General features: G+C 38.5%; 6 protein-coding genes and 1 non-coding gene across 7 annotated transcripts; 2 read left to right on the plus strand and 5 right to left on the minus strand.

Moving 5' to 3' along the window:
- Positions 1–65: 65 nt before the first annotated feature.
- Positions 66–1,394, minus strand: UBP6 (ubiquitin-specific protease UBP6; the record flags this gene model as incomplete). The annotated part of the gene is made up of 1 exon (XM_037287923.1): positions 66–1,394. The coding sequence occupies one exon, from the start codon at positions 1,392–1,394 to the stop codon at positions 66–68; it is 1,329 nt and encodes a 442-aa protein (XP_037143818.1).
- Positions 1,395–2,672: 1,278 nt separating this feature from the next.
- On the plus strand, positions 2,673–5,675 carry DIS3 (exosome catalytic subunit DIS3; the record flags this gene model as incomplete). The annotated part of the gene is made up of 1 exon (XM_037287924.1): positions 2,673–5,675. One exon carries the CDS (start codon positions 2,673–2,675, stop codon positions 5,673–5,675), a length of 3,003 nt encoding a protein of 1,000 aa, XP_037143819.1.
- A 63-nt stretch (positions 5,676–5,738) lies between these two features.
- Positions 5,739–8,000, minus strand: GCN20 (putative AAA family ATPase GCN20; the record flags this gene model as incomplete). Its single annotated transcript, XM_037287925.1, has 1 exon — positions 5,739–8,000. The coding sequence occupies one exon, from the start codon at positions 7,998–8,000 to the stop codon at positions 5,739–5,741; it is 2,262 nt and encodes a 753-aa protein (XP_037143820.1).
- Positions 8,001–8,153: 153 nt separating this feature from the next.
- On the minus strand, positions 8,154–8,224 carry HG535_0Ctrna4G. Its single transcript has one exon. It is a non-coding gene; the product is annotated as a tRNA-Gly (tRNA).
- Positions 8,225–8,435: 211 nt separating this feature from the next.
- Positions 8,436–9,614, plus strand: TSR4 (small subunit rRNA maturation protein TSR4; the record flags this gene model as incomplete). Its single annotated transcript, XM_037287926.1, has 1 exon — positions 8,436–9,614. The coding sequence occupies one exon, from the start codon at positions 8,436–8,438 to the stop codon at positions 9,612–9,614; it is 1,179 nt and encodes a 392-aa protein (XP_037143821.1).
- Positions 9,615–9,706: 92 nt separating this feature from the next.
- IFM1 (translation initiation factor 2) lies at positions 9,707–11,791 on the minus strand (the record flags this gene model as incomplete). Its single annotated transcript, XM_037287927.1, has 1 exon — positions 9,707–11,791. One exon carries the CDS (start codon positions 11,789–11,791, stop codon positions 9,707–9,709), a length of 2,085 nt encoding a protein of 694 aa, XP_037143822.1.
- A 155-nt stretch (positions 11,792–11,946) lies between these two features.
- HG535_0C04490 (uncharacterized protein) lies at positions 11,947–12,609 on the minus strand (the record flags this gene model as incomplete). Its single annotated transcript, XM_037287928.1, has 1 exon — positions 11,947–12,609. The coding sequence occupies one exon, from the start codon at positions 12,607–12,609 to the stop codon at positions 11,947–11,949; it is 663 nt and encodes a 220-aa protein (XP_037143823.1).
- Between the last annotated feature and the right edge of the window lie 205 nt (positions 12,610–12,814).

Raw genomic sequence — 12,814 nt, forward strand, 5'->3', positions numbered from 1 at the left:
ACTGGTATTTTCCTATATGTAAATATATATATTCCGCAACCCTTTCTTTTCTTTCTTTGCCTCTCTTATAAGCCAAACCCCTTGAATATCAAGATCAAGGCACTATCACTTTCACCGCCACCGGCTAAGGTTTCGATCTTTTCTTTACTGACAACATTTACTTTGTCGTCATTGAAATTGTACCATTTGTTTTCGTCTATATCATCTCTTATAAAAGATTGATAGTGGCCTGACTCGGAGTTTGCACCTTGATGGGTGATAACCCCAACTAACTCGTATAGACAAGAAGGATTTTCACCAGGTTCGAGATCTTTCGGAGTTTTTTTGATATACTCTTGTCTCCAATGTTCCTTTTCGCTTTCGACTAATGCAACCTCGGTTTCATATTTTTCTCTTGGAGTCAACACGATGGATTGAGTTTCATCATTGCTGTTTAATTTTCTCTTCTTGTTTTCATTTTCTTTTTCAATTCTCTGTTTATCAATTTGTCTAAAATCATCACGAACCTGAATCTTCGATTTAGCATACTCTGGTGATAACATATCTGAAACATCCAATTGAAATGGAAAAACAACTTTACGTAAAATTTTTGATTTCTTTCCAGCAGATCTTTTCCAAAAAAATCTAACGTATTGAACAGTCAAGAATTCCGGCAATTTTGTTATTTGTTTGTCGACAGAATATATTGAATTAATCCCCGTTATTTCTGATCTCTTTTCAATTTTATCGTGCAATGATTCTAGTAGTCCATTTTTCAGAAAATTAGTTGTACCCGAAATATGACACTGTAGTTTGACATCATTTTCATCCTCGGTTATCTTGACGTCTTCTTCGTTATTTGTATCCTTGATAGTAGTTCTGAAACGAATATTGAACTGATCACTGAATTTATCGCCGAAAACAATTGACATCGTCTGAAATAATTGTGTAAATAGCTCCTCAGCGTCCTGTTGCTTGTAGAACCCAGATTGGCTATCGCGTTCAGCAAATTGTGGATAACATTTTCTCAGAGCAGTCAAGAGAACCATGGGCATAACAGATTTGAAACTTTTACTTTTTAAATTTTCAAAGCAACGTTTCACTTCAATAACAATTTTTCTGTGTGGCTCCTCTGCGGTCCGACCAGAACTGGAATCCGTTGGCTTATATTCCAATACCATTTCCCTCAGGGGCTCAATTCTATATAATGCTTGCAAAGTAGCATTCATATAACATGTATTACCCATGTTTTGGAATCCAATTGGTAGTTGGTTTACATGTTGAAATTGTTGCTCCGGTGCCAAATCTTCAATAAATTTGCTTTGCTTTGCTGGTTTAGCTATCAAACTCTCATCAGGTGTACCAAGAAGCATTACAGTGGAGCCCTCCTTAATGACTGAAGACAAATTACTCATTGAGTCATCGGTTAATCCGCCCTTAACCAAATATTTCTGACGTGAGGCTGGTACTTTCACAAGATCTTCCACCTTGCTCTTCAGATCTGCCACTGTTGCAGATTCCTCTAGAGTTATTGGGTAGACTTTTCCAGCATGTTTTATGTTAACTTTCAGAAAACATCTCGCATCAAAGGTTAGTATTATGTGTTTATAGCTTTGTGGAGAAACATGTCACACAGAAACATACAATTCAAATTTCCCGGATTCATTATAGATGCAATTGCGTTATTGAAATCGACTAGCACAGGTCAAGAAGGATTAAGAATTCTCTTTAAAGTTTTTTGGAAGTCTAATATACTCTGGCAGTGTGGCGAAATGTCGAATCTCTTATTCTCCGTAAGGGACTTCCTATTTACCGTCAAACGTGCACGATGATCTCAAAAAATGACATTATAAGTCGCAAATGTGTCATTAATAGACAAATGCTGCCTATATTCATATGAAGTCACCTGTAGTTCGAGTCGGTTATATACTCGGCAGTTCATATATGTTTAATCGATTTGCCTAAACAGCGTTCTTAGATGCTTTTTTCTGGAAGTAAACAGTTTTTTAACGATTTGTACTTGAGTTTAAATATTGAAACAACAAAACGTTACGACTAAAAACTAAACTGCCGCCTCTATTTAAAAAAAATTTAAAAAAGTGTATACACTATATCAGTTTTAATTTGTTTGAGAGTTGGAATTAGTCACAGTAGCAACGATTCGGAAGAGTTATATCTTTTCTACCACGTATAGCCTGCGTCAGCAGAGAAACGCACTTTTCTATGAAAGTATTTGGTTGATTTACCTTTGTTGTGCTGGTGTAATTGTACTAAAAGAGGAAAATGTGTCACTGAAAAGAATACTGAAAATCACGCTTAATAAAGTAGAGGTCAGGTAAGATAATTATTGGTATATTCGAGGCCCTTTGTCACTCTATCGGCTCTCTACCGAAAGATATCTTGCCAACCTTGTTTCAATTGATTTCAAATTTACTAACACTACAGGCGCTGTAGAAAAATGATTGAAGGTCTGCAATTCACACTGATATCAATTCAGCAAAGGATCAAGCCATATAACTGCCGAGGACAGTATTATCTTTTGAGATCACATAGTACGTTTAATATGTTGATAATTTTCCACATCTTCACCAGCTCATCTGGAAAAAAGTACAAAATTAAAACAACTTCACTGAACTATTAATCCACCTGAAGTCGGTGTACGACACGTTATAGAGCCTCAAAGTACTTTTGAAATGTCCACCTCTGTCATTCTTCCAAGAAGGAAGCGCCTTTCCGAGGGCTTGACGGTTACCCAGAAGGTCTTCGTGAGATCGAGAAATGGAGGAGCATCAAAAATTGTCAGAGAACACTACTTAAGAAGGGATATCCCATGTTTATCGAAAGCTTGTAAGTATTGCCCGAAGATTGTGGTTCCAAACGCTAAGGATGATTTACCAACATTCGTTCTGTCGGAGACTCCACAAGTACTTGAATCAGGTATTGGTAAGCATTACGTTGTGCTAGATACAAACATCGTATTGCAAGCAATCGATTTATTGGAAAACAGAAACTGTTTTTTTGACGTCATTGTTCCGCAAACAGTGCTGGACGAAGTAAGAAATCAGTCATACCCTGTGTATACGAGATTAAGGACCCTGTGTCGTGACAGCGACGACATCAAACGATTTGCCGTGTATCATAACGAATTCAGTGAAAATACATATGTTGAAAGACTACCTAATGAGACTATAAATGATAGAAATGATAGAGCAATTAGAAAGACCTGTCAATGGTATGCCGAACATTTAAAGGAAACCGGTATCGGCATTATACTAGTGACAAACGACAGGCTAAATAAAGAGGCCGCAATAAAGGAAGGAGAAGGATTTGAAACGAAATCATTGTTTGAATACGTTAGTGTTTTACCGAACGCTGACGATATTAAGGAATCTATTCCAAATTTTGAATCTTCTCTAGGAAACATTAAGGATAAAGAGGCCAAAGCAGATTTCAATTACCCAGAATTCTATTCCACAGCCAGAGTTATGGGTGGATTGAAGAACGGTGCATTATACCAAGGCAACATTCAAATATCAGAGTATAACTTTTTAGAAGGCTCAATATCTTTGCCAACCTTTTCCAAACCGGTCCTCGTTGTTGGTCAAAAGAATATCAACAGGGCATTCAACGGTGATCAGGTTGTTGTCGAGTTACTTCCAAAGAGCGAGTGGAAGGCTCCCTCGTCAATTGCTTTAGACTCTGAACATTTTGACGTCAATGATAATGCAGATGTAGATGGTGACGGTGATGATGAATCTAATGAAAGGAATATTAATGGAATAATATCTGATGTGCAGCGGAGATTATTAGCCCAAGACGCTATTTTGGCACAGAAATCGAACAAAATTCAGCCAACAGCCAAAGTGGTTTCTATTACAAGAAGGTCGTGGAGACAATATGTTGGCCAGATTGCTCAAAACTCAGTCGATCTGCAAAATGGAGCCACTCAAAATGTATTTGTCATCTTAATGGACAAATGTCTACCAAAAGTTAGAATTCGTACCAGACGTGCCGCTGAGTTGCTATCGAAGAGAATTGTCATATCAATTGATTCTTGGCCAACTACTCACAAGTACCCTTTGGGACACTTTGTTAGAGACTTAGGTGAAGTCGAATCTGCCCAAGCCGAAACAGAGTCCTTATTGCTAGAGCATGACGTGGAATACAGACCTTTCTCCAAAAAGGTGTTGGAATGTTTACCTAAAGAAGGCCACAAATGGAAAGCTCCTGAAAATTTATCCTCTCCGGAAGCCTTAGCGAAAGATTCTCTCTTAGCGAAAAGACGTGACCTGAGAGAAAAGCTAATTTGTAGTATTGATCCACCTGGATGTGTCGATATTGATGATGCTCTTCATGCAAAAAAGCTTCCCAATGGTAATTGGGAAGTAGGTGTTCACATAGCTGATGTTACTCATTTTGTGAAACCCGGCACGGCCCTTGATGCCGAGGGTGCTTCGAGGGGTACTTCTGTTTATTTGGTTGACAAGCGTATCGATATGCTTCCCATGCTCCTAGGTACTGACTTATGCTCTTTGAAGCCCTATGTCGATAGGTTCGCATTTTCAGTCCTTTGGGAATTGGATAGCGAAGCGAATATTGTGAACGCCGATTTCGCCAAATCAGTCATTCGTTCTAGAGAGGCCTTTTCATATGAGCAAGCTCAGCTTCGAATCGACGATAGAAATCAAACGGATGAGTTGACAGAAGGCATGAGGACCTTACTTAGACTTTCAATCAAATTGAAACAAAAGAGATTGAGTGCAGGTGCTTTAAATTTAGCTTCTCCTGAAGTGAAAGTCCACATGGACAGCGAAACTTCAGATCCAAACGAAGTCGAAATCAAAAAGCTTTTGGCTACAAATTCATTAGTCGAAGAATTCATGTTGTTGGCTAATATATCTGTTGCAAGAAAAATATATGAATCGTTCCCTCAAACTGCCATGCTGAGAAGACACGCCTCTCCTCCATCTACAAATTTTGAAACCTTAAATGAAATGCTGCAAACAAGAAAGGGTATGTCTATCTCTTTAGAATCGTCAAAAGCACTTGCTGATTCGTTAGACCGTTGTGTTGATCCGACAGATCCTTACTTCAATACTTTGGTTCGTATAATGTCAACGCGTTGTATGATGGCAGCTCAATATTTCTATTCTGGTGCATACTCTTATTCCGATTTCCGTCACTACGGTCTTGCAGTTGATATCTACACGCATTTTACGTCACCAATTAGAAGATTTTGCGATATTGTTGCCCATAGGCAACTAGCAGGAGCTATTGGGTATGAATCGTTAGATTTGTCCCACAGAGATAAAAATAAGATGGATATGATTTGCAAGAATATAAACAGAAGACATAGGAATGCTCAATTTGCCGGTAGAGCTAGTATCGAGTACTACGTTGGTCAAGTTATGAGGAATAATGAGACAGTGGAGACAGGTTACGTAATCAAAGTTCTTAATAATGGTATTGTAGTATTAGTACCAAAATTTGGTGTTGAAGGTTTAATCAGATCAGAAAATTTAACAAAAGATACAAACTCTGTTGAATATGACGAGGTTAACTACAAATTATCGTTTATTCAATCGGGTACTGACATTAGAAGAGATATATTTGTTTTTGATAAGGTAGAAGTGCAATTAAAATCGGTATTAGATCCAATCACGAGTAAGCGTAAGGCCGAACTCTTGCTCAAGTGAAATGCATAACTAAATATTACATACCGTAAACAGCAATCTAGATGAAGTTACTATGCCTAAAGCTCAATGTTTTTTGACGACACCTTTGTCGTTTGCTGATGCCAAAATATAATCTCTATAATCAAATATAGTACCATCAAATCTTTTCGCTGTACCACTCTCGGATACCCATATCTCATTACAAACACTATCAATGACCGAGATATCATGAGAAACCATAAGAACACCACCAGTAAAGTTTTTCAACGCATCAACAAGCGCATCAATACCATTAGTATCCAAATGATTTGAAGGCTCGTCAAGAATCAAAATATGAGGATTGGTCAAACACAAGGATGCGAAAGCAACACGAGATTTTTGACCACCTGAAAGTAATTGCATCTTCTGCAAACCCAGAGAGCCTGTTATACCAAAAGAACCCAAATGACGTCTATACTCCTCGTCTGTTCTCCCAGGGAATGTTTTAGACATCCAGTCAACGGCTGATGAATTAAGATCCATAGCATCAACGTGATGTTGCGCAAAATAAGCAACACGCAATCTAGAATTTCTTGAAACATAACCCTTCAACGGTCTTAGCTGCTCCATCATGACCTTTAACAAAGTTGTTTTACCGCAACCATTAGCACCCACAAGGGCAATTCTAGAGTTCATTTGGATATCAAGGTTAACATCCTTCAGCAAGAGATCAGTTTCATTGTACCCGAATGAAACATCTTGCAATTGGATAATAGGCGGTGATAGCTTTTCACAGTCTGGAAATTTAAATGTGATACTTCTTTCTTCTTCTGGAGGCTCCAAAACGGGAAGCTTCTCCAGTTTCTTAATTCTTGATTGTGCTTCTTGTGATTTTGCTGCATTGTACCTATATTTATCAATGAATTCCTGCATATGTTTCCTATACGCCATTTGATTGTCATATTCTCTTTGGGCATTCTTTCTTCTTTCTTCTTTGGTAGCATAGAAGGAGTCGAAGTCTTGGCCTCTATAGTAATCAAGTCTTTCATTATGTTGGTAGATGATATCGGTAGCGACTTCGTTCAAAAAAATACGATCGTGCGATACAACGAAAACGGTAGAAGGATAGGTTTTCAAATACTCAGAAAGATATGCAATAGAAGGAACGTCCAACATGTTAGAAGGTTCATCTAATAAAAGTAGATCTGGTTGACAAAATAAAGCTCTTGCCAGGGATAACCTCATCCTCCAACCACCTGAAAAGGAGTTTGTTGGTTTACTTTGAGCCTCGGCACTGAAACCTAAACCGAATAAAATCGATGCTGCTCTAGCTTCAGCCTTATCCGATTCCATATCTATCAGTTTTTCAGATATTTGTTCCAAATGATTATCCAAATCTTCACGCTCGTTATCCAGCTTCTTATTTTCCAAACTGTCTTCTTCAAACTCAGTCCTTAGCTTCTCAATTTCTTGCATTCTTTCATTAATCTTCGATTCTTCCGATAAGAGCTGTTTTCTCCAGACATCAGCATCCAAGACACTTTTCAGAGCAGCCGTTTCATCCCCTCTTAGTTCTTGCTCGACATGCAAAATAGAAATATGCTGCGGAACATTTAATTCTCTGTTAGCCAAAGCTCGTAATAAAGTAGACTTACCAATACCATTTTGACCGACTAAACCATAACGACGACCGAAAGCCAATGTTAACTGCGCATCTGAAAGAATTCTTTGTCCATCTCCAACATATAAATCAAACGTGTCAATGTGGATATCTTTTGATTTTCCTGCTGCGGATCCAAAATCCAATGGGTTTATTTTCAAGAAGAAAGAATCGTAGTCATCGTCCCTCTTTTCATCAATTAACTTGGAAGCTTCATATTTCACAAATTTGTTATTTCTTTTGGCCACTTTTTTGGCAATTTTTTGTTCAGCCTTCGCTAGTTTCTTTAAATCGACTCTTGTGTCCATATTTCTTCCAGCATGCTCAATATCATTATCAACTCCCAACATTCCCAGAGAGGCATTGAGATTAGCTTTACTATTGTGACTCTGCAATACGTTGATGTCCAGCAGTCTCTTTGAAGTATCACCTGTGACTTCCAATTTGGCTTGATTTTCTTCCAATTGTAGGGATAATTGCGTCAGAATATCCTTTGATAATCTCTCAACTTTGTCATCAGCTGCACCTGAGTTTCTTAAAAGCTCACAGACAAATTCCACCTCAGAGGGCAAATCAATTAATTTGCTCTGAACTGCGTCGTAGGTAATACCTGATAAATGATTGAAATATCCCACTGCGTAATCCGTGACAATTGGATCAACGGACGCCGCTGTGCGGCGAACCTGCGATCCTATACTTGCTGACATTGTATCGTGGTGCTTAAAGCTGCAAGATGTCAATGCTCTGACTGTTCTTGACAAATAAAATGAGCGATGAACGAATACTATTCATAAAAGTTTTTCGGTTTCAATTCATCTCATTGGAATAATGCCGTCAGTTCAAAAAAATAAATTTTACTATGCGCAAGCCCGGAATCGAACCGGGGGCCCAACGATGGCAACGTTGGATTTTACCACTAAACCACTTGCGCTTGTTTTGTGTGAGAAATCAAACGCTTTATTGAGTATGGATTAAATCAAATAGGTGTAGTGATTTTCATTTTTTTTCCAATCTTCGTGAGACGATGAAATATCATATCTCATCTCATCCCATGGTCTGATGATTCACAAATCTTGAGGTCGAGCACGAATCCCTTGTTAGTCCTTTTGAATCTGAAAGCAGATTTCTGGAGAACAATAGCTATGTCTGACTCTGAAAGTATAGCGGGGACCGATTCACCATTTGTATACCTGGGCTTCGTGGATACACCTGTGAAAGAATCCGATGAGCTTTCCATTGAGGATACATTTATCGGCGGCGAACCGAAATGGTTGCACAATGATTCCGTGCCAGCAGATGAGCTTCTGATATGTGGTGCATGTAAATCGAGAGATAGTATGAGATTAATATTACAGGCATTTTCTCCCTTGGATTGTGATCAAGTGGAAGATGTTCAACGGAAAAATGACATTCAAAACATGAATCACATCGATGCTGAAGATGACAGAGTTTTATACGTATTTATGTGCATGAAATGTCAGAAAAAAGCAAAGTCAGTGCGCTGCATTAGAGGCGTTAGGAAGGGAAAGAGAGTAGCGAATGTTTCTGAAAAAATTTCTGAGAAGACGGAATATTCGACAGTCCAAAAGAACTCAGAGGTCAATCCGTTTGATGTATCACACAGTGTTGATGCCAATCCTTTCAATTCTAATCCCTTTCAAAGTAACGGTGCTGCCCATCCCTTCACCCAAGTTAAGGCTGGTGAGGATAAGCAGGATAGAAAGGAGTCAGTGAAGACTGCGAGGAAACTACATGATGCTCTTAAAGACAAAGAGTTTGACAATCAAAAGGCTTTTAAAAGTTACCTTTTGTATGTTGAGGAGGAGTCGTTCAAAAATAAGAAACCCGAGCATCTGCAGTTACCGAAGAATCTTAAAATTGACAAAGATGCACTCGATTTAGATAGTGAAGTTGATTTCGACAAAAACCCTATTAAATTGGATCCAAGGACAGAGAAACTTTCTAAATTTCTGGATGACGATGTATTTCAGAAATTTCAAGAGATAGTTGCCTACAATCCCTCACAGGTGTTACGTTATGATCTCGGTGGTACACCACTCCTCTATGCGAAATGCACGCCTAATCTCGTAACTACAGTTCCTAGACCAGGCTATAACCCATCTTCCAAAAGGATTTATGAAGTGCAATTGATGCCTAAGATGATCATGGATCTGGAGGAGAGCGTTACTTTGACAGGTGGTATGCAATGGGGAACGATAATGATTTTTACTGATATTGAAAATTACATGCCGAAGTATGATAAAAACGGTGTCGGATACGTCGAAGAATTTGTCAAAGTCCAGTGGGAAAGTGAGAATTGATTTTTAATCAGGAAAATAATTTTGGCTTGCTCTATCATTCTCTTTTAAAATCCGATATGTAACTATTTACATGCTTATTTTTGAATATTTATTCACAGAAACCTGGGAACTTTCACTTTTTCATACACAATAATTTTGTCACCGGCTTCAAAGTCCTCAAAGTTCTTATCAAAAGTTATGCCACAGTCATTTCCCTTCGATATCTCTGCTGAGTCATCTTTACCTTGCTTCAATGTAGCTAGACGACCATCGTAAATAACTTGTTTTTCTGGTCCACGAACAACTTGTACTACTGAATTCCTACGGATCTGTCCGTTACTCACCCTACAGCCCGCGATTTTAATAATTTTCTTTTTCAATTGAAATTCAAATATTTCACGGATGTCAACGGTTGCTGTTTGTTTGTTTTCATACAGCGGTTTCAAATTATTTGTGAGAATTTCCGTAACATCTTCAATCAGCTTATAAACCACATTGTATTGCCTGATTTCAACGTGCTCCTTGTTGTTCATCACCTCGTTTGGCAAGCTCCCGAGATTGAAACAAATGATTATACTGTCGGTGATTCGAGCCATTTTTATATCACCCTCGTTAGGAATACCGACAGATGCTGATACAACATGACACTGCACTTCTTCATTACCCATATCGGATATACTTTCGTTTATAGCCTCCAAAGAACCCGTTACGTCACCCTTAATAATAAAATTAACTTTTTTGGGTCCTTCTTGTTCCAATGGTTTTTCACCGGTAACATCTGCAAATTCATCTTCATTCTCGTCATTCGACTTTTTAAGTGCTTCAATCGCCCTTTGATCATTTAACTTTTCCACAGTTGCGCCCTCCTTTTCCACTTCCAATAATCCCATCCTTTTGGAAATGAATTTCTTTGCAATGGATTCATTCTTCACCTCTATTACCTGATCGCCGGCTATTGGTATATTCTTCCACCCAGTTACCTCAACAGCATCAGCTGGGACAGCTTTCGTAATTGAATTATTGCCCTCGTTGACTATATTTTTAATTTTACAATATGTGTTCCCACATATCAAAATTTTGCCTTTCTGTAAAACACCTTTCTTAACTATTATGGTTGCCACATTGCCAACTGACTTTTTTATTTCACTTTCAAGTACTACACCTTCCGCAATGGTTCTAACAGAACTCTCCGCCTTAATGTCCATAACATCACTTAATAAAACGATAGATTCTTCCAAAAGATCCATATTTTCACCAGTGCGAGCACTTATAGGAATTACTTGCACATCCCCACTAATTTTCTCAACTGGTATGTCTTGCGCTATTAAATCGTTGGTTATCCTTTCTATTGCCTTTTCTCTTTCTTTGGGGTGGGAAATTCGATCAATTTTAGTGATTGCAATAATCAGCTCATTTCCGGAATTTTTAGCGTGTTTGATAGCTTCTTTTGTTTGGGGCATTATTGAGTCTTCAATTGATACTACTAAAACGATTATATCTGTGATATTAGCACCTCTTTCTCTCATCTTCAAAAAAACTGGATGCCCTGGTGTATCTAAGAAAGTGATCCTTCGCTTTGAAGACGGCGTTACGACTTGGAATGCACCAATATGCTGGGTAATTCCACCATGCTCTTGAGCGACGACTGAAGACTTCCTCAAAAAATCAATTATTGTAGTCTTTCCATGATCAACATGCCCCATAATAGTTACCACCGGGGGCTTTCTTTGTAACATCTTTGGATCTGCTGGTGACTTCAATTCATCGTACACGTTTTCCGGGTTTATCGCAGCCGAGGTATTTGGTAGCTGATAGTTATACTCTTGCAAGATTAATTCGACGTATTCTTTTGATAGAATGTAACCTTGTGTAATATTAGCGAATCCCAATTTTGTCAAATCCTGTATTAAGGTTTCCATTCTGCAGCTAAGCAGATTAGCAAGTTTACTCACAGAAATATAATTTGGAATAGCAAATGGAACTGTTCTTAGTTTTTTTACTGGCCTTTTTAGGGATTTCTTAGCGTAAAACCTTCTTATTTCTGCTGCATGCAAACCTAGAGTAAATAATGCAGGGTTTCGACTTGGGCCAGCACTAATCTGCCGAAGAAACAATGAGCCAGGGGCCTTCAACATGATGATATTCATACCTCTGTTCTTTCGGAGTCCTAAAAGATGAAATGTCGACAAGATTACCATTTTTTCAATATGAAAAGCTGAAGTAAAGTAAGTGTATATAGCGTAGAAAATAATGAAAAAAAAAAAACTAAAGCATGCATATGTATATTATATAAGGGTCCGCGACCTCCAAGCAATTTCAAAAAGGACATTTCCATTATCGATCATTACCATCATCAATCATTGTCGAACATGTTCATTTTGTTATAGACATCCTTTTTATAGTCCTCATAAGCAAAAGACGATTTTCTGCGATCTAAACCCGATTGCTGGTTGCCCTTTGAAGTATAAGAAGAGCGGTAATAGTCCCCATTTTCGGGATTGGATAGGGTTGGTCTCTCCGGTTTTTCACCTTTCAGGTATGAATCCTTGAAAAACGACGGTGCATCTTTTCTACGTGTTTGTTCAAAACTGTCACCTGCTGGGACAGACTCGAACTTGTCACTACACTTTCCAACCATCTTTGTCTCTAGATCGTGCCTTGTATCCTGCGGATCCATTCCAAGCGTTGAACTTTTGCGTCTTGCGAAATTAGGATATTCACTGTCAGAGACCTTTGATCGCTCGCTCAACTGCTGATTCAGCGCATCCATATAGTTGGAAGAGCGCCGACGTAAACCACGAGTTGGAGCTTGTGATGTCCCATAACGTGCTTTATCAGCATAGTTGTAATTATTGTAGCCCTTTCCAAAGCTTCTTGGTTCATTATCATCAGAAAGATCGTATTCGGAAACATCAGGAGTTTCCTTGGCAGCAGGAGGTTCGTCTATATTCAGAAAGTCCTGCGATTGCCCATATGGTGATTCACGTTTAACCACGTTTAGTCTTGAGTCCGCCATAATCTACTCCGAGTTTACGTTGAAACACCTATTATTGTGACTCGATTAACCAGCAATCTATTATAGTTAGTTATAAGTGCGATGAGCAATTCCGTAGAACTTTCCAATGTGCGTGATGAAGTTTTATATCACGTATCCTTGGTTATCCTTAATACAACTTCATGTTACCCTGGACATGGAAGTGCCCCTTGAAGAAGGAAAAAGC

Source organism: Zygotorulaspora mrakii, chromosome 3, assembly GCF_013402915.1.
Source record: "Zygotorulaspora mrakii chromosome 3, complete sequence".
Taxonomy (NCBI): domain Eukaryota; kingdom Fungi; phylum Ascomycota; class Saccharomycetes; order Saccharomycetales; family Saccharomycetaceae; genus Zygotorulaspora; species Zygotorulaspora mrakii.